The sequence below is a fragment of the Palaemon carinicauda genome, chromosome 1 (genome assembly GCF_036898095.1).
Source record: "Palaemon carinicauda isolate YSFRI2023 chromosome 1, ASM3689809v2, whole genome shotgun sequence".
NCBI classification, from domain to species: Eukaryota; Metazoa; Arthropoda; class Malacostraca; order Decapoda; family Palaemonidae; genus Palaemon; species Palaemon carinicauda.
The window spans coordinates 59217125-59244719 of record NC_090725.1 but is presented as its reverse complement, the minus strand read 5'-3'; the positions used below and the strand labels follow the sequence as shown (position 1 = coordinate 59244719).

Sequence of the window (27595 nt, the reverse complement as noted above, 5' to 3'; positions counted from 1 at the left end):
GCGCGGAAGAAAGTCGGCGTGCGCACGCGGAAGACTGTTGGCACGGGCACGCGGAAGACTGTTTCCAGGCGCGCGCGGAAGACTGTTGCCAGGCGCGCGCGGAAGACTGTTGCCAGGCGCGCGTGGAAGACTGTTGCCACGCGCGCGTGGAAGACTGTTACCACGCGCGCGTGGAAGACTGTTGCCACGCACGCGTGCAAGACTACTGGCGCGGCGCGCGCAAGACTATTGCCGCTTGCGCGCGCGGAAAATCATCGGTGTGTGTGCGGGAGACCATCGGCACCCGCGTGCGGAAGATCGTCGGCGCCCGCGCAGAAGACTGTTGGCATGTGCGCAGGAGACTGTTGGCATGCGCGCAGAAGACTATTGGCACGCGCGCAGAAGACTGTTGCCACGTGCACGTGCAAGACTATTGGCCAAGAGCATTGGTGCTCGCAGAAAACCATTGACACGCGCGCGGAAGATCGTCAGCGCGCGCGCAGGTGCGAAGGTAGCGCTATTAGGTTGGCAGGTCAGCTGGCAGGACGATCAGGAACTGGGATGTGCCCTTTGGAAGGGCGACCATCCACCGATGGGGACCGTAAAAAGGTCCGCGTTAGAGTCCAAGTCCGAAGTCCACGAACTAAGTTGCAGCGCAAGATTGCCCTGGTAGGTCTGCTGCGCTGGTAGGTCTGCTTGATCCTCCGAAGAGGTGTCTCTATGAGTGGCCTCTCTCGCGAACGAGAGAGGTGAATACTTCGTAGAAGAGACTTGAAGACACCCGTGATGACGCCCATGAGGGCCGATGGATCAGCAAGCTGACATTTAACAGTAGCGATCCTTCGAAGAGGAGTCTCTATGAGTGGCCTCTCTCGCGAACGAGAGAGGTGAACACTTCGTAGAAGAGACTAGAAGTCGCCCATTGAGGGCCGGTGGATCAGCAAGCTGACCTTTAACAGTAGCGATCCTCCGAAGAGGAGGTACTGTATATCCCCACCAGATGAAAAACCAGATCTGTTCTGAGAGTGCATTCGTCAGCAGGAGAATTTGTAAGTCCAACATTGTTACTGACGAACTCCAAACCGTCCACTGTTTTCCAGCAACTGATTTCTTATTATTAGTAAATCAGGCAATGAATATACAAAAAAAAAATCCTGCATTTATATATTAATGAAATTTGTTTTTCATATTCTATTTGCTGATTATCTTTGTATTTTACCAACAAACATTTTAAATGTTTCAGTCAGTCAATTGCTCTAACTGTAAATGTACTGTACAGTACACTAACTGATGTAAATTAAAGCCATTTTAAGAATTCCTACAGCTATTTGTTATATTAATATAAAATTCTCTTAAAAGTTCATCCATTTTTAATTGCATTCTATTTCACTTACTTTTAACAATCTATCATTTCAAAGTGTTTTCTTGCATTATATGTGGAGGTTGGCTCAATTAAACCAACTATGGCTATCAATACACAAATGTGATCTCCTATGCTTTGTTATGTCAGGCTTTCATGTCAAATGGTGATCCTGGATCCACCTCAATAACTTTTCCTATCTTCTTGGAAATAATCATAGCCAGTACTGACATAAAACTCTTCACATATTCTCTAATTTAATTTAGATCCCAATGTTGTTACCTGCCTTTTTCCTAGCAGCAAGAGGGGAATCACCAATACTTTTATACCTGCTATCAGACATCTTGATTGACAAAAGTTTAAAATTTCTGTGCAAAGGAAAAGCTGCTTAGCTTAGAATACACACACAACCACTTGTTGAGGGACCAGACACGTGACTCAGGCTGATATCAACAACCACGGAATAATGTTCAGTGCACTGTCAAACAGCAAAGCTGCGAATTAATCTACCGCTTAGCTGCGCGATTTGAAATTCAGCTATAATTCATAAATTTTACATGTTCTAAATTTTTCATTACTGCATTTGTTTTGCTAACGTTTGAATGTAGGCGACATACTGTAAATGAATAAACACCTTCGATCACTGTAAGTAAAAAATAAAAAAACATCTTTGACCTAAGTTGTTGAATTACTTCATAAAATAAAAAAAAAGTCCTTAAAACAATTTATTACTTGAAATAAGATGTAAATAAATCTCACACTTTTAACCAAATCAAGAGATATTCCTGAACCTTTCACAATAAAATATTTCAAAAAAAATCTGGAGCTAAAAACAACAGTAAACAAAGTTTGTCTAGTCAAGCCACTCGACTATAAAGAAATGATTCTTCCACCTGTTAGGTGACTATGAACGATCAAGCCATGTACCAATGATGGGGAGGCTACAGAACCAGGTCGGGGGAATGTTTTTATCTTATGGTCAAACTAGAAGGAACAACAATAAAATTTAGGTACGTTATCAAAATTATTAATTATCAATTAAAGAAGGATAAAAAACTTACTTGATCCTTTTCCTCTTTTTTAACAGAAAATGCTGCCAACTTGATGCGACTTGACAAGCGTAGCCCTAGAGTTGCAATCAGTAGAGGAGGACTTAGTAGCTCAGAGATATAAATGACATTGGGAATCTGTAATAAAAGATAATGCTTGAAATCTACAATATCATCACAGTTTTCTCTATCATTACAAAAATAATAAATCTGACAAGCAATAGTACAAGATGAATACAGATTTGTAAATAAAATTCTACACTTCATTATAAATAACCAATCTAACAGGTGCTTAACTCACTTGCAGGGACTTATATGCTCAAACACAGGGACAGTTATATGGTATTTGACTCAAGCAGTTATAGCTTTGGCATATCATTTTGCATTTCTGGGCTCAACCTGTGTCGCTCCATGATACGCCTTAAAGCACCATTTCTAGGGCATAAATATTGCTAAATATACCAGAGAAAAAAAGAATGCATGGAATGCCAGGAATCAACCCAGCTCGCTCTCTCAATGAGTGTCGGTATAGCTACTGTGGCGCGATAGAACCACGACCACAGGTCCCGCACTAGTTAGACCTCTCCTTCATCAACATCCCCTACTACGACTATCCACCCTTCACCACTACACCCCCCCACCCCACTACCCACATTCCTCTTTATTGCATTATTATTTCTTCTGACACTTTCAGCAACAGGCATCTATACCATAAAATTTTCACAAACTGTGCCAAGCAAGCATATAATCTATAGTTTACCAAGTCAATAGGTGTGGAAAAGATAACCCATTAATTTAAGCCTATCAGATTTTCAAATAGGAAAAAGTCTATGGAAAGTACTTGACTGAAGTTATTTAGCAAAGCTAGATGACTTCAAGTCACTATCACACAGATACTTAACCTCCCAGGATTGGTAAGGGGAGAGGGTAATACTAATCTAGCTGTTTCTTCAACTACAGTACTCTGTAGTTGAACTAGTGGGTTAAAATGTCAGCAAGCTAACAATACCGTATATGATTCAACCATAACCTCCTCCCCTCCCTCTAATAGCCATATCAGATGAATTTGGAAGGATGAGGATAAACCATCCTATTAGAGAGAAGGGTTTGCTAGCCCCTCTCCCTCCCACTTGACACTTGGGGGAAAAAGAGGGAACAAACCCCTCTACACAATATAAGGTAAATGCTAATTGATGGGTTATTCACTTTTTCAAAATAATCTTCTTATTGATAAAGATTAAAAGGTTATACAATTGCTATATAGGCCAATGCTACTGCATAGCCTACATAATTGATGAATTTCTCCATAGCCTAAAGTCAACTAGTTAGTTGCTGTAAATCATAAAACGAAATAGGTCAGGGAATCCTCTGATACTAAAAACACAGTTAACAGTGTCTCTTGAAGTTCTCATCGTATTTCCTTCTGCGGAGAAGAGACGATTCCCTTCAGAGAACATAATACTACACCTCTTGTCAGGTGGAGAGAGTGGATCCACGGGAGTGTGAATGACATCCCTGTCATGCATCCAAGAAGTTTTCTTCTTAGGACGAATAGAATTAGGTGAAGCGATTGCCAATGATGATGTTGTAGGAAATGGAATGGGAGGCAAAGGAGGCCATAAGTGCTTCCTTCCCTTACTAGAAGACATCGTGTACGGAGGCGATGGCAGCCCTGAAGGCGAGGATCGGCGATCAACTACAACTCCAGGAAAGTTCTGTAAGACGGTGGGGCTTCTTCTGATGGTGCAAACTGAAGAAAACACACAAGGAGAAGACTCTGCCTTAGATGATGCCAGGGTTTGTAGAAGTCTATTTCTTAACAAAATACCCTTTAAGCCTAAGGATGGCCATATTGTCTTTAGCCTGTTGTTGTCTGCATCATCCCCTAAAATTAATATTTCGTCGGGTTTACCGCGAGTAGAAAAAATATCTGCTTCCTGTACTTGGCTTCCTCTGGCCTTACACTATGGTTAATTGATATTATCATCCTTCATCGCCTTCCCAACGGAGGAGGCCATTGGCGGAGGATCAGAAGCCAGCGTAAAAGGAAGAGAACAAAGATATTCAGCAGATTTCATAGATTTCGAGGAATACCCTGAAAGTAAAGAATCTTACAGGGGGACGACTGTAATCAGTCGTGACCCTTGCAAGAAGGAAACAAAGAATGGGGATCCATGGGCAATATGCTCAGGAAGGTTCTGCATTACTGGGTGGAAACTTCTGAGCAAAACCGCATATGCTTATCATTAACACATAGCAATCAAATGGTCTGAAAGTAAGAAAAGAAAATTAAATCAGACAAGTTTGGAACACCAAGCATACGTCTGTACGACTCGGCAGCTGAAGTCAAAGTGACAACTCGGAGAGCCAGCAGGAGGGTGCGGCTTACCCTGCTATCAGCCAGTAACTACCAACACCTTGCTATAGATTTTAACAGCCAAGTTTCAACTTTACTGAAATCATATTTCTATTAAAGGAACAATGGTAGACTCTACAACCACAAGATACAAGTTGTCTACAAGCATCAAGCAAAAGAAGTCCATGCTTACATCTTGTGAGTGGAAAAACCTATTCACTCACTTCATGAAAGGATATCTCTGACGAGAAAGCTAGACTTCCATCATGGCATATTTACTAAGAGGCAAGGTTGAGGACAAAGAGACTATGATGCATCATCAACTATTTAGTTGTCATTCACTACAAATGGTGCAATAGTTCCGAAGGGGGAGGCATTTTGCAAGAAGAGAAATGGGAAATTTTTATTTTTGCATATGCCTTTGCACTTAAGCTGCTTCAAGATAAAAAGAATATGAACATCAGGGGTGTTTCATGAAAATAATAGGAGTGAGTCCCTTACATACAAGTGAGATAATTCCAAGATTAGGTTTTAAGTTGGAAAATCTTCAAGTCATGCATGCTAATTAGGTATCAAACTCATAACTTTGTTCCTATACTCTCCATTGTTTAGGTCAGTTCATCTTGCTAGCATTGCTGAGGTACCCAAAATATGTATCAAGAATTCCAACAGCTTTTTCTACCTAATAGAAAACTCTTAAAGAAGTTAAATTTTGTTGTTCTACATTCCTATTCTTATATTTGAAATTTCTTAACTCCAATATTCTTCTCTAGGAGACTTAATCTATTATGATTGAGGTGGTGGCAGATAAATTCCTACTATTATAAACAATGCTTTTATAAGAATTTGTATGTATATCTCTAGAAATTTCTGTTGTCAGAACCAGGCTTGAAGAACAATTAAATTCAGATGATGGTTATGGATTAGTAGGATGGAAGTAGTATAATTTATCCTGGAGCATTAGGAGTAATACAAGATCTTAAAAGAAACCCAGGGAGGATTGGATGCACAAAACACAAACCCGGATTGCTCCAAAAGTGTATTGGTGGCTATGGGACAATCATGTATTGAACACTTTGAAATAATAATAAAGGTCAGAGCCTCAGGAGGCAGGTTACAACCTGGCTCTTAACCAGGAAATACTCACTTAGTGATATTTTGGAGGTGAAGAAAAAAAGTATAACTAATGATAATTGTGCATTAATTAGAAAATCAGTTTCATTCTAGTAATTCAATGAAAACCTGGATAAAATACCTGTATATCAAGAAAATTTCTAAAAATAATCAGGAAGAGTATCATTATACAATCAGTAAGAGTACTACATCACCTGTGCTAATAATAAATGGATTCAAACTACGCATTCCTGTTTTTCATGTACCTAGTAGTGATACAATAAGAGGCAAAAACATAGCGATCTTTTTCATTTATTTCATATCGAAGTTTAATAAAAGTAATCTTACTTTCTTTGAATAGGTCTCATGAGTATCAGATGAGTAACCCACATAAAAGTGTCTACACTTGAGCAAGGAACAAAGTAAAGGTAGACTTCCTATCCTAATCTCTCTCCCCTTACTGAATGTAATAGTAGCATGCAAATACTATGCGTATGATACCATTGAAAATTTAGAATAGTACTCTAGCCAGTTCAGGATGATGTAAAACTGTATTTCTTTATTAAATATGAACATCTACAATAAAAATCTACCATGCAAGTAAAAACGTATCTCACCTTCTTTTCAGTTACATATGTCACATTCATCCAAGTTTCTTCCAGCGCCCTTACATTATCAACTACTTTGACACGTGACAAAATCTGTTCGTGAAGCCATGTCAAGACTGAACTGACAGGCAAATGGACAGCAGATGGCAAAGCAATGTTTTTCCTTACAGCTATTCGACCAAGAGTTCGTGAACGACTTGATTTTTCAGACTGATCATTTGAAGGCAGAATCAGCAGTAACTGAGGGTGACTCCAGCCTTGCCTAGCACAAAATCTGAAAATTTTAGAAAGTACGTTGAGATATGACAGGATTTACTGATATACAAACTTTACAGTACTGTAGAGTATGTAATTCTATTCAATACCACATAGAAAGATAATTTATTTGACTTATGCTAACCACTCAATGTATGTGATGTTTAACTAAAGAGACATCTTATTATTGTTACATCGCCTACATCAACTGAAACCTCAGAAAACTCCACTAACATTCACAGGGAGAAAAATAATGGTGTCTATTTATGGACAATAGAATTATCTGAAATTCTATATAAAAATAATGAGCTTATATAGAAAACTAATATGGGAACAATCGAAAATTCTATATAAACATCATGAACTTACATATATTACTTATTTAGAAAACTAACATTTGATATTACATATCAAATATTACTTAAAACATAATGTATGTATGAACCTATTTTCATTATTTTTATTATTAGAATTCTTTGCAAAGGGTTTTTCACTGTGTTGTCCTGTATATTTGTTTGTTTTTCATTACTGTGTTGTGCAGGGAGGGAAATTAAGTGAAGGCTGGGTGCACAGAAGCCCGGGCGGTTTGAAAATGGCGGGCTGTGCTCAGCAGTCCGAACCGCAAATAGTCAAAACTTTATTCAAATATATGGACCTCTTAACTGGCAATAATAAAAGCCGCGAAGACAGAGCCTATGAAGACAGAGGCCTGACTGTATAAAAAATACAGAATGTTCGTTAAATTTTATTCTTTGTTACATTAATAGTATGAGTAATTGAATATTGAACAATGAAAGATGTTTTGCATAAAAATCCATTAACTATTTTGTTACATGGAATAAACTTACCTACGATCATACTGACAGCTAACTATGGCACCATTAATGTGAAGTGTCTGTAACTTTGGTGATAAAGAATGCCATGCTCGATCATCTAGAACTCTATGTCCAGCATACTGTCCTTCTCCAGGTACTACTTCCACTAACCAAATTGACTCCTTTTCTTCATAAATCTGTAATACAGTGTACACACAATATTGAAACAAAATAAGCAACAGATTTATAATCAGGTTTTATGATTTATGAATACAATTCTGTTATATTACTTCTGTAACATTACCTGTAACACAACAGGTTACGTAAGAGATGGTCAGGTTACTTGAAAGAGCAGCTTGTGGTATTATCTCAATCAAGCACATAAGGTGAGAGAGAGCTGTCACTCTTGATCCCTTCAAGCTGACACTGCTGTACTGTACTTGCTAAACCTTAATCAATGGACTTCATAAAATGAATAGGAAAGCATAAATTTTCATTAAAAAATCTATTTCAATACTTACCCCATATTCATTGTTTTACATAGCTTGAGGTGCAAACTTTAACAATATATAACTTGAAAGAAGGAGCTATAGAGGGCATTTTAATGTCTATACCTTGTAGAAAATAGGAACAGATCCAATTAGTGGTTGTAGTTAAGCCCTGGTTAAACAGTATACCTGTATTCATCTTTGATTTGTACCCAATTGGAAGATGGATGCTGGTAGTATATAACGGATACTGGATATAAGCACTGAAATTACATATTTCATTAGTAAAATCTGTGCTTGTTTCAATAAAAATACCAACTATTGACTATGCTTTATTACATATTTAATAGGATGATGGGATAGTGGTTCTGCTCTTATAAATAGCAAAATTAAAGCTACCTCTGAGAAATAAGGAATCTGGGTAAATTTCTAGAATAGAGCAGGTGACAGACAAAACACGTTATGTATTTTGAAGACAGGGAAGTGGTCAAAAGCTCATAATAAAGGAAAATGAAAAATGAGTGTTAAGGTAATCATTATTTGAAGTTCAAAAAAAAAAACTTACTTTATTATGCCAGTTTGCAAGACAAACTGCAATCTGTACAGTGGCAGTCCATCAGATGGATACTCTGGTAAAGGAGATTATTCCACTGTGATGCAATGCTCTCCCAGTGTGCCAATCTGGGAATCCCCATGTACAGGATGACCTCTATTCAGCCATCCATAAATACAGCCTCAGTTGCAAGTATGTATTCAGTCATGCTGGCACAAGAAACGACACTGCCAAGCAGACGCTATCCTTCACAATCTTACGCGACAGGAGAAGTGTTGCCATATACCTGATTAATAACAATTTTTCATCCTATTGTATTTATGGATGTGTGGATCTCATTGAGTGAATTTTTATTCATTTATTAGGAGAAAATTTTTTTTAGGATATGATCATTTTATGTTGTGATCTTGCTCCCAGAAAGAATTAAACTCAACCTGATGTACCACTGTATTGACTACTGGAAGTCTTTTTGATATTAAAAGATAAAAAAATATCCATTTTAGCCATTGAAGGTATAGAGATACATGCTGATTTCTGTGTTCGAAAAATAAGATTAGATTTGTCCGTATCAGGCATTTGCCTGATATGGACAAATCTAATATTATCTTTCGAACACAGAAATCAGCATATATCTCTATACCTTCAATGGCTAAAATTTGATATCTCTGACCATAGAAAAGGAAATATAAAAAGTTAAAAATATCATTATAACTACAGTAGTTCTAGTAACGAATAAAATCCTTGACTCACACTAATCAAAATAAACTGTCCATTATCTTTTTTTATATACTGTATATGATTATCAAACTGTCTTTTGTAGCCAATAATAGCCAACCTAGAGGACTTGAAAACCATTAACTGTACTTCAAAGAATACACTGGATAGGACTCAATCTGGTAAAACGTAGCTTGTATGGATTTAGAAAATTACTTGAAATACTTTGTCTGGAAGGAGTGATTGCATGATGGCCCTCTCACACTCCAATAACAGGCAACAGAACTGTGAACCCTTTATACCAAACTTTTGAATGTATCTATCACCTGACAAATCATGCAGACAGGTGAAAAGGTATAAAAATCCAGGTTTGACCTGTCTTGCAACAGGGTGGACTTTTGCATAATGAGGTTGGAAACATGTCTGCACTGGGTTGACCCTATTGGTGGATGTAGGCCCCACTTTTTTTTTTTTTTAAATGTTCGATTTTCTTTCTATGAGAAGAGGGAGAAGATTTATTCCTCTAAAATTTGCCTAAATAAAATATTTTTTCCTTCTATCCAGTACAAGGACAGAATTTCTCATCACCTTGTTTCCAGAGGTATGTTAATATTGTCATAGTGTTTGAGAATATTACTACAATCTTTTCTTCTAAAGCAGTGGTTTTTGAACTTGAAGTGTTGTTTATGCAAGTGAGCGACTAATTTTGCTTAGTAAGAGAAAAAATTGTGATGGGCTAGTGGCCAAACTTGCAAACAAACAACACAGCCATTAAAACATAGAGCAATCAGTTTTATCATAAATTTAACATATTAATTTAAAAGGAAAATATTCTGACATAAAGGAATCCTTACTATAGTGAGAGGAGAGATATAAGGATCTACTTAACTACCATCTTGGTCTTCTGCCTCGCAAATTCAAGGTATCTATAATTGTAAAAAAGAATGGCTAAAAATGCAGAAGTGTGAGGGTTTTGCCACACAAGGGTCTATAGTAAATAAAAAATTCGAGAATCTTGAACCTGGGATGTCCCCTGTATCATCAGAACCCTTACTGAATGGTATACTAGTACCACTAGCTACCACTTGAGGAGTTAGGATTGGATTTGAAACAAGATAGGTTAGGCTCAAAATATTACCATGAATCAAAACCTAATGGCCTTCTAAGCTTCCACAAAAGAAGTTACTGACATTAAACTTTTAATATGCCAATGACTAAAAAGTAACTCGTTAGGCTGTAGCAAAGACAAATGGTGGAATATCATCATTCCTTTAATAAAAAAAAAAAAAAAGAGAGGCTAAGCCTTCTATGGATTTTCCTTGAAATAAAAAGTACATACGCTTTTTTTACACTTTGAAATTTAATCTAATCATGAAACAAATTTCCCACACAGGGACAGCAAGATCTACGCACTCCTCACAATATTTTCTAAATTAATAATTTGTCCCCGTCATGAGACACAAAGAGAATGCGGACTATGAACACCTGAAAATAATTCTTATGCACAACGGTGCAGTAAATACTAACAAATCAAAAGACATTATAAGACCACTAAAATAATTATAACAACAGACCTAAAACCCGACAGCTGAAGCTGCGAACCATACGTTGCGCCACACTGTCAACTTTTACACTGAAGAAGCGATACGACATGTGTGGCATGTTATTGCTGTTAAAAGCTAGTCTCATTGCTTTACTAGAGTCATTAGTGTATTGGAAGGAAAGAAAACAGGAAATTTCTTAATATTAAGGAGTACTGTTGACATTCCAAGCTTCCTGAGACAAAAGCAATATGAACATAGGGGAGGCTCATAAAAATGTTATTTTCCTTAGTAAAATAAATTTTTGAATATACTTACCCGATGATCATATAGCTGTCAGCTCTGCTGCCCGACAGAAAAAACCTACGGGCGGAATACGCCAGCGATCACTATACAGGTGGGGGTGTACATCAACAGCGCCATCTGTCAAGTAGGTACTCAAGTACTCGATGTCAACAAGAACCAATTTTCTCCTCTGTCCACTGGGTCTCTATTGGGGAGGAAGGGTGGGTCCTTTAATTTATGATCATCGGGTAAGTATATTCAAAAATTTATTTTACTAAGGAAAATAACATTTTTCAATATTAAACTTACCCGATGATCATATAGCTGATTCACACCCAGGGGGGTGGGTAGAGACCAGCATTACATGTTGACATTATGAGCTAAGTATTCCGTATTTCATTTTAGCAGTTATTCAAAATAACAAGCATAAAATAAATAAGTACCTGGTAAGGAAGACGACTTGAACAATTACTCTGCCTTTTTAAGTACGTCTTCCTTACTGAGCCTCGCGATCCTCATAGGATGCTGAGCGACTCCTAGGAGCTGAAGTATGAAGGGTTGCAACCCATACTAAAGGTCCTCATCAAAACCTCTAATCTAGGCGCTTCTCAAGAAATGATTTTGACCACCAGCCAAATCAAGTAGGATGCGAAAGGCTTCTTAGCCTTCCGGACAACCCAAAAATATTTCAAGAGAAAGATTAAAAAGGTTCTGGAATTAGGGAATTGTAGTGGTGGAGCCCCCACCACTACTGCACTCGTTGCTACGAATGGTCCCAGAGTGTAGCAGTTCTCGTAAAGAGACTGGACATTCTTAAGATAAAAGACGCGAACACTGAATTGCTATTCCAATAGGTTGCGTCGAATATACTTTGCAGAGATCTATTTTGTTTAAAGGCCACGGAAGTTGCGACAGCTCTAACTTCGTGTGTCCTTACCTTCAGCCAAGCTTGGTCTTCCTCATTCAGAAGGGAATGAGCTTCTCGTATTAACAGTCTGATAAAATAGGATAAAGAATTCTCTGACATAGGCAAAGATGGATTCTTAACTGAACACCATAAAGCTTCAGACGGGCCTCGTAAAGGTTTTTAAAAATAGAACTTAAGAGCTCTTACAGGACATAATACTCTTTCTAGTTCATTTCCAACCATATGATAAGTTTGGAATATCGAACGATATTGGTCAAGGCCGAGAAGGCAGCTCGTGTTTGGCTAGAAAACCAAGTTGTAGAACATGTAGCCGTTTCGGATGAGAATCCAATGTTCTTGCTGAAGGCATGAATCTCACTGACTCTTTTAGCTGTGGTTAAGCATATCAGGAAAAGAGTCTTAAAGGTGAGATCTTTCAGGGAGGCTGATTGAAGCGGTTCGAACCTGTCTGACATAAGGAATCTTAGAACCACGTCTAAATTCCAACCAGGTGTAACCAAACGACGCTCCTTCGTGGTCTCAAAAGACTTAAGGAGGTCCTGTAGATCTTTATTGTTGGAAAGATCTAAGTCTCTGTGACGGAAGACTGATGCCAACATGCTACTGTAACCCTTGATAGTGGGAGCTGAAAGAGATCGTTCTTTCCTCAGATATAAGAGGAAGTCAGCTATTTGAGTTACAGAGGTACTGGTCGAGGATACGGATACTGACTTGCACCAGTTTCGGAAGATTTCCCACTTCGATTGGTAGACTCTAAGGGTGGATGTTCTCCTTGCTCTAGCAATCGCTCTGGTTGCCTCCTTCGAAAAACCTCTAGTTCTCGAGAGTCTTTCGATAGTCTGAAGGCAGTCAGACGAAGAGCGTGGAGGCCTTGGAGTACCTTCTTTACGCGTGGCAGACGTAGCAGGTCCACCCTTAGGGGAAGTGTTCTGGGAACGTCTACTAGCCATCGAAGTACCTCGGTGAGTTATTCTCTCGCGGGCCAGAGGGGAGCAACTAGCGTCAACTTTGTCCCTTCGTGAGAGGCGAACTTCTGCAGTACCTTGTTGACAATCTAGAACGGAGGGAATGCATATAGATCTAGATGTGACCAATCTAGTAGAAAGGCATCTATATGAACTACTGCTGGGTCCGGGATAGGTGAGCAAAGTATTGGGAGCCTCTTGGTCATCGAGGTTGCGAAGAGATCTATGGTTGGCTGGCCCCAGGTGGCCCAAAGTCTCTTGCATACATCCTTGTGGAGGGTCCAATATGTTGGAATTATTTGTCCCTTCCTACTGAGACAATCTGCTATGACATTCAAGTTGCCTTGGATGAACCTCGTTACTAGTGAAAAGTCTAGACCTGTTGAACAGGAGAGGAGGTCTCTTGCGAACTCGTACCATGTCAGAGAGTAGGTCCCTCCTTGCTTGGAGATGTACGTCAAAGCAGAGTGTTGTCCGTGTTCACCTCCACCACTTTGCCTTGAAGGAGAGACCTGAAGCTTTTCCAGGTCAGACGTACTGCCAGTAGCTTCTTGCAGTTGAAATGCATTGTCCTTTGACTCGAGTTCCAAAATCCCGAGCATTTCCTACCGCCTAATGTCGCACCCCAGCCTACGTCCGATGCGTCCGAGAAGAGAACGTGGTTGGGAGTCTGAACAGTCAGGGGAAGACTCTTTCAAAGGTTGATAAAGTCCTTTCACCAAGTCAGACCAGACTTTATCTTTCCGGAAACCGGGATCGAGACCGCTTCTAGCGTCTTGTCCTTTTCCAGTGAAAAGCTAGATGATACAGAAGAGGACGGAGGTGTAGTCTTCCAAGTGACACAAATTGAACCACGGATGACAGTGTCCTAACCAGACTCATCCACAGCCTGACAGGGCAGTGTTCCTTCTTCAGCATCTTCTGGATGGATAACAGGGCTGGGGGTTGATCGTCTTGTTCAGCAATGTCCTCATCAGAGGGTTCCTCATCCGAAACTGATGAGGAAACGGCAACGGAGTGGGCAACGTCTGACTCGCTGAATCCGGTCGCACTGGTGGATGCGTGACGGAGCCGGACACAAGATCATGGTACTGCTGCACAGTCTGTGAACTGTTAACCATGGGGACGCGAGGAAGTACAGCGTCAACCCGAAACTGTCTAGACTGTCTGGGTTGTGCAGTCAACCCCTTACCGGGTTGCTGAGGTTGCCGCACTGCGTCACAACAAGTCACCTCTGCTGGTTGTTGAACGTCTTCCTAGTGACACACTGAACGTCCACAACCACCTCCGAGAGTCGCTTAACGTCAACGTGCGACTGGCAACCCACACTGGGTCGCACCGGTGGAGGAACCACCTCAACTGGCGGACGTGAGTAGGATACCTCAGCGTCAACAGGGCGTACAACCAACCGGTAGGAAGGTTGTTGGCTAGAAGGTTCTTCTCCGTAAAAAATCCTCTATCAAGGACACAAGCTTGGACTGCATGTCTTGCAACAAAGCCCATTAGGGTCTATGGGAGCAGGTGTGGCAACAGACGGGGTTAGCGACCGAAGCGGAACCATTTACCATCCCTGGAAGCCTTGTTATGCTTTAATTAAAGTCCATAGGAGGCTAAGCAGCTTAAGGCTCCTCTCCAAATGACAGAGTCCTCAAAGGAATATCAGAAGGAGGGAGAACAGCACTTTCTCATCTACAGGAACCATGTCCGAGAAAAGCTAGGTTATCTCAGTGAGGGTCTCACTGGTGCATAAGCAGCAGACCAGAAGGCAACGTTATGTAACTGCTTGACAGTCTGTGAACTGTCAAAAACTGAACTGTCAACCACAACAGGTGCGTGAGGACATACAGCACTGGTGCATTAGTAGCAGACCAGAAGGCAACGTCATGTAACTGCTTGACAGTCTGTGAGCTGGCAACAACCAAAGCTGTGTGGGGAAGCCTCAACTCCTGACTGACTAGTCTGCTGCGGGCGAGTGGCGGTAACCATAGTGGGTTGCGGAGGCTGACACACCGTGTCAAAACACGGCAGCTTGTGGTAGCTCACGCACGGCAACGGAGTGCTCCGTGTGTCTGTGGGAGTCAGCATGCGTCTGGCAGGGTCGACTGCGCATGGGTGGAGGAGCTCTCACAACAAGAGTGTGGGAGCAGGCAGCCATGCTGGGCGCACAACCGTGGCAGGTTGTAGGCAAACGGGTGCATCGTCAACCTTCTCCGCAGTCGGAGTGTGGGAGCAGGCAACAACCAAAGCGGAGTGGTGGTGCGTGGTGGGGACTGCCGTGGGTTGCGGAAACTAACGCATCGCGTCAAAACACGGCAGCTTGACTCCACCTTCCCACTGCTGATGCGGTAGCTCACGCATGTTAACGGAGGGTGCCGCACGTCGGCTAACATTAACATGCGTCTGGCAGGGTCGATTGCGCATCGGAGGTGGAGCTCTCCGAGCCGGAGTGTGGGAGCAGGCAGCCTCAGCGTGAGCTGGGCGCACAACCGTGGCAGGTTGTAGGCTAACGAGAGCAGTGTCAACCTTCTCCGCACGAAACTCCTGCATAACCGCAGCTAACTGAGTCTGCATAGACTGCAGTAAAGACCACTTAGGGTCTACAAAAAACGGCAACAGACGGAGCTACTGTCCGTTGTGACTGATGGTCTAAAACAGCTGGTGCGGCAACAGACGGAGTTACTGCCTGTTGCGGTACCACCTTGCCTCTCTTGGGAGGAGTGCAGTCGTCGGATGACTGCAGCGAGTCCGAACTGACCCAGTGGCTACACCTAGGCCGTTGGACTTGCGCGGAAGGGACCAACTTGCACTTAAAAAGCTGCAAGATGTGGTCCATGATTTCTTACGAGAAACCTCTTCCGCAGACGAGGAATAAATGGGCTCTCTCGTCTTTGTGTGGGTGGGGCGATCTCACGTCGGCAAACGTGGGTAGATACGCCCGAAACCACGGAGGGAAAAACGTCTGTTCGTCGATCAAGGCCTGTGGAACCCATAAGTCGTTCGACATTACTTCTCCCCTGGGCTTGGGAGCTTGTAAGAGGTCCCGGACTAGGTGAACAACTGGCACGAACAGACGAACCCTCGGACGCAACACTGTAACACTTTGCGCATATCACTTTATCACTTTTGATTTTCTGTTTGCACTTATTTCACTGAAATCGAAACTTTAACTGATTTCTACCTGAAACACGCAATCCTATCCTTCATTAAAAGGTAGTAATTGCGAAAACAGTTTTACAATGCAACAGAAAAACATAAAAAAAAAGATAAAGAATTCAGTGGCTGGAAAAGAGACTAAACACTAGATCAAATAAACTACGTTTACAATCTCTCACCGCATAAAGCCTGGGAACAAGAATAAAACCCTAGAAACGTTTTACCTTCTTCCCCTACAGCGACTAGGGAGAAGAGTAAAAAAAAACGAGAACAACGTTACCCGCTTGAACGAAACGTTTATTCTCCTCTCTCTCCCTCCGTCTCTATCTCTCTCTCTCTTCTCTCTTGATTTAGCACCTGAGAGAAGAGCCCAATTATATATCGTTAAAACATGTTATTTGCTAAAGGAAAAAACTGAAAGGTTTCCCAAATAAAAAGTTCCTTTATTTAGAATTTAAACCATATAAGCTAAGAAAGAATGAACGAAACGCTAGAATCGGTTTACTCTTACTGCAACGTGAAACCGTGATAAACTCTCTCTCTATCGTAACGATAGAGCGCATGTTGAACGTTCTGAACGTCAACAACTGCGGAGACTAAAAAACTAAACGTTAGTTCATCTTTGAAAACAGTACGAGACTATCAAAGAAATATTCTCATAAAACATTAAAATTAAAAAAGTATTAAATTCTTAAAAGGTTAAATACGATATAACGGGCTCAATGTTAATTAACTTCGGTTCCAAGTAAGGACCGCCTACTATTAGGAAAGGTCGCATATAAACAAACATAAAAATTAATTTTTTATAAGTTTATAATAAATGGAAAGTTAATCGAAGAGGCCTATAAAGGCGGAGAGATATAAAATAAATACAGTAGGGTCCCGAATTACACGTGTTCTAATTACGCGATTCCTCAATTATGCGATCGATAGTTTTTAAAAATTAAATTTCCTGTATCTGTGAGGAGCATTCTAAATCCGCGAGTCAGGCACCGCGAAGCGTAGGAAATCTATTGTTTTCTTAATTGTATTGGGGGGGGGGTATATGTATAATATTCCATATTTGTACTAATTAATTTTTATACTTACGTTGTGATTATGGTGAAAAATCCTTGTTCATTAAACTTTAAATTAAAAACCATCAAAATCAACAGTGCCATTTGAAATATTGAAAAGTTTCCAAAAAAAAATCAACAGAACAGCATCGTCATGGGAACACCTTTGTTGTAATAGTGCGTTGTGCTCCGTTTCATCTAAATTGTTTGCAATTCTTTTATATAGTACTTTTGAAACCAAAAATTAAATTAAATAAAGACTATTTTATATCATGCTACTGCCAAACATGTCACTACAACCAAACCCATTACTTTGTTTAGTACGTTCCATCGCCGATCATACCGAACTCGCTAACCAATTTTAACATCTGTCTATAGGTTAACTTTTGCGGCAAAAGATATCTTACCAGGTACTATGTAATAATAATGTTATAATTAATGTTGTTTTATTTATCCTTAGAAAATCAAAATAAATGAAATATGAGCAATTTTGTTTCGTGCTTTTTTTTCCTAAAAAAACGCCTCCTTAAAAGGAAAACGTTTTTTTTACGTTTCATCGTCGATCATAAACGCATTTACTCCTGAAAGTGATATTGAAGAGCTTTTACTAAAGATGTTATTATAAATAAAGATTATAAATAGGTGGTAAAATATCTATAATTAAAGTGTAGCAGCATCAAGAAATGTTGGGGTTCGCCCTTTACATAAGAATGTACTGTACATTGGATTAGACAGAATGTAGAAAAAATCAATTAGGGAAAAATCGGTATTCGATATCCTCTTCATCAGCATCGTCAATCGGGCTTTTTATTTTTTTTTTTATTCTCAGTCGCTAACTAGTTATCGCACTGTCAAGATCTGCACACATTCCGATAATTCACATTTGAAGGTTTTCTGGGAGAGGATGGATAGAGAAAATACCGAAGTATATAAAATGTTTTTTTAACCTGTTAAGCGTCACCCACGTGATAAACCGTTCACCACGATCTACTTGGTACCGCCTTCAACTGTATATTTCGTTCACGACTTTAATTGCATTTTACAAGCCGTCAGTCTCGTGATGTTACGTTTACTCGTATAGTAAGTATAGGATCACCACTTGGCAACACTCTCAGCATATGGCGACTGTGAATAGAAACTTATATGATGTCTGGCAACTATTTTTCTGAAGGTAGGTTGATGTTGGAAAACTGGTTTCCTATCAGTGCGCTCGGGCGTTCATGCATAAGTGGTTATTTGTTGTTCCTTTTGTAATGAACGGTCTAATGAGGAAGGTTATTTCTTTAGATGAAATAAATGATATTCTTGTTGAGGAATTTGATAATGATAACCTGTTTGATAATGAGAGCACTAGTTCTGAATCCTCCAGTGATGAGTATATTGAAGAAACAAAGTTTTCTTTCGATGCCGAAAGCGAAAATGACTTCTCATTACCGAATGACTGGACAACGAAATTTCACAAAACTATAAAGGGAAAGGAAATGCCGAGAGAGAGAGAGAGAGAGAGAGAGAGAGAGAGAGAGAGAGAGAGAGAGAGAGAGAGAGAGAGAGAGAGAGAGAGAGAGAATAAAGTGGATAAATAATGTACAAATGTATGACGAACATATTTGAAAACTATACAGGAAACGATATGAAGAGAGAGAGAGAGAGAGAGAGAGAGAGAGAGAGAGAGAGAGAGAGAGAGAGAGAGAAGGGGGGGGGGAGACTTATCCCTTTACTTTTGTTGCTTATCCAGGCGTAAGATTTACGATTGAAGATAAAAAGAACCCATTAGAATATTCAGTATTATGTAGCCATTTGAAATTAAATAATAGTAGTATTGTTTTTTTTACTCAACCATTTAATTAATATCCCTACTTTTAACTATAATTACGAATTATAAGCATAAAGAAATGATATTAACTTTGAAAAATTATTAACTTTGAAAAATTATCATTAGTGAAATGACCGCTCAGGGCAAAAAAAGCGTGACGGTACGTTAGTGGCAACCTGGTCCAGGGGGGACGCTTAGATGTTTTCTGGCAGAAAATTACGGTAGATTATCGTACAGCAGCCTAGTGCACACTTGCGCCTAGTGGCCGTGTTTACGTGTGGGAGTGTCATCATGGATATACAGTACTATACTGTAATTTTTAACTATTGCTAGATACTGTATCAAACCTTGAAAACCCTTTTTTGTTTTTTGTATCTGTAGGAAATAATTCTACATCATTCGGAAAATACTGAAAACAGTAAGTTATGCATAGTACAGTAGTAAATACTACAGTCATAGAAAATTATCAAAACTTTAACAACTTTTTATTGTTTTATTTATCCATAAAAGAAATTTTGTACAGTATTTTATAAAAAAAATCTATAAGAAGGATTTCTTACAGTATTGTTAAGATAAAAGCTACAGTATATATATATATATATATATATATATATATATATATATATATATATATATATATATGTTTTATATATATAATATATACATACATACATACATACACACATACATACATACACACATACATACACACACAGTGTATATACAGTATATATATAGCTAGAAAGCTAGAAATGGAGTGAAAAAAAAAATTGACGGGTAGGTTGCTGTTTGCCGCCATGATGTGTTTCGAAATATACGAATTTCCAATTACACGAGGCCTTTCATCGACCAAATTCTCGCATAATTCGGGACCCTACTGTAGATCTATAACTTGTTAAGCAAAATTACCAAAAACCTAAACACACTTCCGTCTAAGGGAAGGGTCGGCCATAAAAAAGTGAAAGAGAGTCCATACTCTCTTCGTCACCATAATTAAATCTATCCAAAACGAGTTCAAGTTTTGAAATGAAGATAAAACCCCTGCATAGCGAAAGCTCAAAACTGGAATAGTGTACTTCACCAAATCGTTGTGAAAACAAATCCAGTTAGGGACGGCGTATTTAGTAGGTCTTGCCATTGGCACGACAGAGAAAAAATTGGTTCTTGTTGACATCGAGTACTTGAGTACCTACTTGACAGATGGCGCTGTTGATGTACACCCCCATCTGTATAGCGATCGCTGGCGTATTCCGCCCGTAGGTTTTTTCTGTCGGGCAGCAGAGCTGACAGCTATATGATCATCGGGTAAGTTTAATATTGAAAAATATAACATATCATTTATGGATAAAAGTTTACCACTATCTTTTTTAATTTTATAAATCATCCTGAAATAGTTGAGGCATATTGTATTTGAATTGCTTCTCTGTTTTAATCTTCTTAGGATAGAAAAGGTAATGTTTACGGAACATCCATGTTATCAAAATCTTCTAAATTCCAATCATCTTCAAAGATTATAATATATTATAATGCTAGTTCCAGTACCTGCTCATTAAAGTCTTCTTTTCCTGATATTTCAAGAGGACCATGAGACTCGGCTGTATGCATTCTCCCTATTAATTCTCCATACTGAACAGGACCTGTAACCAAGATACAGAACAATAGTTAAAATAAAAATATTCAAAAGGTTACTGATCGGCTAAGAGCTCCCTCTAACGATATTAACATAACCCTCAGAGAAGTAAGGAAACTGAGTCCGTAGAAAAAGGAACAATGAAATTATCGTATATACACTGTTACATATATGCCTAGTTAGGAACAAATTTTAAGGAAGCATCTAGAGTTGCATACATTATCATAATCCTTCTATAAAAGCACATGTATGAGAGAGAGAGAGAGAGAGAGAGAGAGAGAGAGAGAGAGAGAGAGAGAGAGAGAGAGAGAGAGAGAGAGAGAGAGAGAGAGTGTGTGTGTGTGGGCATAGATTCTTACACATATGAAGTTTTAATCTTTCATCACACTAGCATGTATTGTTGCATTTAATTACTGTATGAGTTTTACTGATGTTGCTTTTAGTGCTACATTAAAGCTCAAATTCAAGAGAACCCCTAACCTCTTTGTAAATACTTTTGAATTTGTCTTGAAAAGATATCTTAACTCAATGTACAGTATATCATACATTACATATAAAGAAACTAAAAAAAAGTAAAAATAAAAAAACTGATAATATACTATAATCATATCCTTGTCAGTATGTATGTACAGTTTGTAGTTATCCTTCTGTGTAACAAACTATACGGGAGGAGGCGTCAATAGATGGTCAGTATCTACGTAAGCATTACTGATCAAAGGTTGTTCTATGGCCCTACGTGCTATATGAGGAAGTTGTTTTTGTCTTATGTGCTCAAACAAAACATTTACAAACAATAAGATTTCACATGTACATATAAATACTGTATGAAAATCCTGTGAGACATCATCAAAGAGATGGAACTGGGGGGAGAGTGACTGCTCCCCGCACTCTAGTTTTGGGGTGTTTGAATATGCGTGGATGTAGTACGATAGAGAGTAAAAGATGTGAGATTGGAAGTATGTTTAGCAGTAGAAGGATGGATGTATTGGCCTTGTGTGAGACAAAGATGAAAGGAAAGGGTGAAGTGATGTTTGGTGAAATATCTGGTAGAGTGTCTGGGATTGAAAGGGGAAGAGCGAGAGAGGGTGTGGCTTTATTGCTGAACGAATGGATGACAGGTAAAGTAGTGGAATGGAAGGAGATATCATCTAGGTTAATGTAGGTAAGGGTTAGGTTGGATAGGGAATGTTGGGCGTTTGTCAGTGCGTATGGGCCAGGTAGTGAGAAAAGGGAAGAAGAGCGGAATGAGTTCTGGAATGAATTAACTAGGTGTGTAGAAGGACTGGGTAGAAGGAATTATGTAGTTGTCATGGGTGACTTAAATGCTAGAGTGGGCGCTGGAGAGGTAGAAGGTGTCATTGGGAAGTATGGCGTACCAGGTGAAAATGAGAGTGGTGAGAGACTGGTAGATATGTGTGTTGAACAAGAGATGGTAATAAGTGCTAGCATTTTTTAAAAGAAAGATAAAAATAAGTATACATGGGTAAGAGTGGCAAATGGAAGAGTAGTAGAAAGGGCATTAATGGATTATGTGTTGATAACTAAAAGAATGTTTGGAAGATTGAAAGACGTGCACGTGTTTAGGGGTATGGCTAACGGTATGTCTGATCATTTTTTGGTGGAAGGAAAATTAGTTGTAGAAAAAGAGTGGGGGAATAGAGTAGGTGGATGTAAAAGGGAGCTAGTGAGGGTTGAAGAGCTAATAAAACCGGGGGTAAAAAGTAAATATCAGGAAAGGTTGAAAATGGCATATGACGAGGTGAGAGTAAGAGAAACTGGTAATTTAGAGGAGTAGTGGAAGTTAGCAAAAGAAAATTTTGTTGGGATTGCAAGTGATGTATGTGGCAAGAAGGTTGTTGGAGGCAGCATGAGGAAGGGCAGTGAATGGTGGAATGAAGGAGTGAAGGTAAAAGTGGAAGAGAAAAAGAGGGCTTTTGAAGAATGGCTGCAGAGTAATAGTATAGAGAAGTATGAAAAATATAGAGAGAAAAATGTGGAAGTAAAGCGCAAGGTACGTGAGGCAAAGAGGGCAGCTTACCTGAGGTGGGGTCAGGGACTGGGTCAGTCATATGAAGAGAATAAGAAGAAGTTTTGGAAAGAAGTGAAGAGAGTAAGGAAGGCTGGCGCAAGAATTGAAGAGACAGTGAAAGATGGAAATGGAAGGTTGTTAAAAGGAGAGGAGGCAAGGAAAAGGTGGGCGGAATATTTTGAAAGTTTGCTGAATGTTGAGGATAGTAGGGAGGCAGATATAATTGCTGTTCCAGGTGTTGAGGTGCCAGTGATGGGAGATGAGAATGAGAGAGAGATTACAATAGAGGAAGTGAGGAGAGCATTAGATGAAACGAGAGTAGGAAAAGCATCTGGTATGGATGGTGTGAAAGCTGAGATGTTGAAGGAAGGGGGTGTGACTGTACTTGAATGGTTGGTGAGATTGTTTAATATGTGTTTTGTGTTGTCAATGGTGCCAGTAGATTGGGTTTGTGCATGTATTGTACCACTATATAAGGGTAAGGGAGATGTGCATGAGTGTTGTAATTCAAGAGGTATTAGTTTGTTGAGTGTAGTTGGAAAAGTGTATGGTAGAGTAATGATTAATAGGATTAAGGATAAAACAGAGAATGCAATCTTGGAAGTACAGGGTGGTTTTAGAAGAGATAGGGGTTGTATGAATCAGATTTTTACAGTTAGGCAGATATGCGAGAAATATTTAGCAAAAGGTAAGGAGGTGTATGTTGCGTTTATGGATCTGGAAAAAGCATATGATAGAGTTGATAGGGAAGCAATGTGGAATGTGATGAAGTTATATGGAGTTGGTGGAAGGTTGTTGCAAGCAGTGAAAAGTTTCTACAAAGGTAGTAAAGCATGTGTTAGAATAGGAAATGAAGTGAGTGATTGGTTTCCGGTGAGAGTGGGGCTGAGACAGGGATGTGTGATGTCGCCGTGGTTGTTTAACTTGTATGTTGATGGAGTTGTGAGAGAGGTGAATGCTCGAGTGCTTGGACGAGGATTAAAACTGGTAGGCGAGAATGATCATGAATGGGAGGTAAATCAGTTGTTGTTTGCGGATGATACTGTACTGGTAGCAGACACAGAAGAGAAGCTTGACCGACTAGTGACAGAATTTGGAAGGGTGTGTGACAGAAGGAAGTTGAGAGTTAATGTGGGTAAGAGTAAGGTTATGAGATGTACGAGAAGGGAAGGTGGTGCAAGGTTGAATGTCATGTTGAATGGAGAGTTGCTTGAGGAGGTGGATCAGTTTAAGTACTTGGGGTCTGTTGTTGCAGCAAATGGTGGAGTGGAAGCAGATGTACGTCAGAGAGTGAATGAAGAATGCAAAGTGTTGGGGGCAGTTAAGGGAGTAGTAAAAAATAGAGGGTTGGGCATGAATGTAAAGAGAGTTCTATATGAGAAAGTGATTGTACCAACTGTGATGTATGGATCAGAGTTGTGGGGAATGAAAGTGATGGAGAGACAGAAATTGAATGTGTTTGAGATGAAGTGTCTAAGGAGTATGGCTGGTGTATCTCGAGTAGATAGGGTTAGAAACGAAGTGGTGAGGGTGAGAACGGGTGTAAGAAATGAGTTAGCGGCTAGAGTGGATATGAATGTGTTGAGGTGGTTTGGCCATGTTGAGAGAATGGAAAATGGCTGTCTGCTAAAGAAGGTGATGAATGCAAGAGTTGATGGGAGAAGTGCAAGAGGAAGGCCAAGGTTTGGGTGGATGGATGGTGTGAAGAAAGCTCTGGGTGATAGGAGGATAGATGTGAGAGAAGCAAGAGAGCGTGCTAGAAATAGGAATGAATGGCGAGCGATTGTGACGCAGTTCCAGTAGGCCCTGCTGCTTCCTCCGGTGCCTTAGATGACAGCGGAGGTAGCAGCAGTAGGGGATTCAGCATTATGAAGCTTCATCTGTGGTGGATAATGTGGGAGGTTGGGCTGTGGCACCCTAGCAGTACCAGCTGAACTCGGCTGAGTCCCTGGTTAGGCTGAAGGAACGTAGAGAGTAGAGGTCCCCTTTTTTGTTTTGTTTCATTGTTGATGTCGGCTACCCCCCAAAATTGGGGGAAGTGCCTTTGGTATATGTGTATGTATTTCAAGATAAGCTATAACCCTCGTTGAAAAAGCAAGATGCTATAGGCCCAAGGGTTCCAACAAAGAAAAATAGCCCAGTGAGGAAAGGAAACAAGGAAATAAATAAAATACAAGAGAAGAATAAACAATCAAAATAAAATATTTCGAGAACAGTAACAACATTAAATTAGATCCTTCCCATATAAACTATAAAAACTTCAAAAAAAAACAAGAGGAGAAATAAGATAAACAAACATGCCCAAGTGCACCCCCAAGAAAGAGAACACTAATCCAAGACAGTGGAAGTGGAAGGCTATGGTACAAAGGCAATGGCACTACCCTAGACTAGAGAACAACAAAAGTTTGATTTTGGAGTGTCCTTCTCCTAAAAGTGCTGCTAAAGTGTCTCTTTTACCCTTACAAAGAGGAAAGTTGCTACTAAATAACTATATTGCAGTAGTTAACCCGTTGAGTGAAGAAGAATTGTTTGGTAATCTTAGTGTGTAATGAGGACAGAGGAGAATGTGGCAAGAATAGGCCAGACTATTCAGTGTATGAGTAGGCAAAAACAAAATGAGCTGTATCCAGAGAGAGGGATCCAATATAGTACGGTCTGGCTAGTCCAAGGACCCAATAACTCTCCAGCGGTAGTATCTCAACGGATGGCTGGTGCTTTGGCCAACCTACTACCTACAGTAAGTAAGAATACTGAAGTGTGTAACTGAAGGATACAGATCTTACCACTTACTGTACAGGGCACAGCAAGTGATATAGGCCACTGGCGAGCAAAAGTTAGATTACTGTACACTACAATGTATGGGCCAGGTTGTGAGAAAAGGGAAGAAGAGCGGAATGAGTTCTGGAATGAATTAACTAGGTGTGTAGAAGGACGGCGTAGAAGGAATTATGTACTTATCATGGGTGATTTAAATGCTAAAGTGGGCGCTGGAGAGGTAGAAGGTGTCATTGGGAAGTATGGCGTACCAAGTGAAAATGAGAGTGGTGAGAGACTGGTAGATATGTGTGTTGAGCAAGAGATGGTGATGTGAAAATGAGAGTGGTGAGAGACTGGTAGATATGTGTGTTGAGCAAGAGATGGTGATAAGTTCTAGCTTTCTCAATAAGAAAGATAAAAACAAGTATACATGGTTAAGAGTGGCAAATGGAAGAGTGGTGGAAAGGGCATTAATGGATTATGTGTTGATAACTAAAAGAATGTTTGGAAGATTGAAAGACGTACACATGTTTAGGGGTATGGCTAATGGAATGTCTGATCATTTTTTGGTGGAAGGAAAATTAGTTGTAGCAAAAGAGTGGGGGAATAGAGGAGGTGGATGTAAAAGGGAGCTAGTGAGGGTTGAAGAGCTAATAAAACCGGGGATAAAACGTAAATATCAAGAAAGGTTGAAAATGGCATACGATAAAGTGAAAGTAAGAGAAACTGGTAATTTAGAGGAGAAGTGGAAGTTAGTAAAAGAAAATTTTGTTGGGATTGCAAGTGATGTGTGTGGCAAGAAGTTTGTTGGAGGCAGCATGAGGAAGGGCAGTGAATGGTGGAATGAAGGAGTGAAGGTAAAAGTGGAAGAGAAAAAGAGGGCTTTTGAAGAAGGGCTGCAGAGTAATAGTGTAGAGAAATATGAAAGATATAGAGAGAAAAATGTGGAAGTAAAGCGCAAAATAAGTGAGGCAAAGAGGGCAGCTGACCTGAGGTGGGGTCAGGGATGGGGTCATTCATATGAAGAGAATAAGTTTTGGAAAGAAGTGAGGAGAGTAAAGAAGGATGGTTCAAGAACTGAAGAGACAGTGAAAGATGGAAATGGAATGTTGTTAAAAGGAGAGAAGGCAAGGAAAAGGTAGGCAGAATATTTTGAAAGTTTACTGAATGTTGAGGTTAATAGGGATTGATTGATTGATTGATTTAAAGTTTTCAGGCATCCTGACATCTGGATAATAGGGAGGCAGATATAATTGCTGTTGCAGGTGTTGAGGACCCGGTGATGGGAGATGAGAATGAGAGAGAGATTACAAGAGAGGAAGTGAGGAGAGCACTAGATGAAACGAGAGTAGGAAAAGCATCTGGTATGGATGGTGTGAAAGCTGAGATGTTGAAGGAAGGGGGTGTGACTGTACTTGAATGGTTGGTGAGATTGTTTATTGTGTTTTGTGTTGTCAATGGTACCAGTAGATTGGGTTTGTGCATGTATTGTACCACTATATAAGGGTAAGGGAGATGTGCATGAGTGTTGTAATTCAAGGGGTATTAGTTTGTTGAGTGTAGTTGGAAAAGTGTATGGTAGAGTACTGATTAATAGGATTAAGGATAAAACAGAGAATGCAATCTTAGAAGTACAGGGTGGTTTTAGAAGAGGTAGGGGTTGTAGGAATCAGATTTTTACAGTTAGGCAGATATGCAAGAAATATTTAGTAAAAGGTAAGGAGGTGTATGTTGCATTTATGGATCTGGAGAAAGTGTATGATAGAGTTAATAGGGAAGCAATGTGGAATGTGATGGTGGAAGGTTGTTGCAAGCAGTGAAAAGTTTCTACAAAGGTAGTAAAGCATGTGTTAGGATAGGAAATGAAGTGAGCGATTGGTTTCCAGTGAAAGTGGGGCTGAGACAGGGATGTGTGATGTCGCCGTGGTTGTTTAACTTGTATGCTGATGGAGTGGTGAGAGAGGTGAATGCTCGAGTGCTTGGACGAGGATTGAAATTGGTAGACGAGAATGACCATGAATGGGAGGTAAATCAGTTGTCGTTTGCGGATGATACTGTACTGGTTGCAGACGCAGAAGAGAAGGTTGGCCGATTAGTGACAGAATTTGGAAGGGTGTGTGAGAGAAGGAAGTTGAGAGTTAATATGGGT

At 39.9% G+C, this 27595-nt stretch overlaps 1 protein-coding gene across 1 annotated transcript in view; it reads right to left on the bottom strand.

Moving 5' to 3' along the window:
* Window positions 1-27595, bottom strand: part of LOC137648545 (E3 ubiquitin-protein ligase RNF103-like) — an 87658-nt gene that overhangs the window by 7789 nt on the left and 52274 nt on the right. Inside the window, exons 4-7 of the mRNA XM_068381467.1 lie at window positions 20573-20667; window positions 7569-7732; window positions 6475-6739; window positions 2401-2526 (exon numbers count right to left, since the gene is read on the bottom strand). Coding sequence (XP_068237568.1) covers window positions 2401-2526; window positions 6475-6739; window positions 7569-7732; window positions 20573-20667 — 650 coding nt within the window. The remainder of the gene's footprint in view (window positions 1-2400; window positions 2527-6474; window positions 6740-7568; window positions 7733-20572; window positions 20668-27595) is intronic.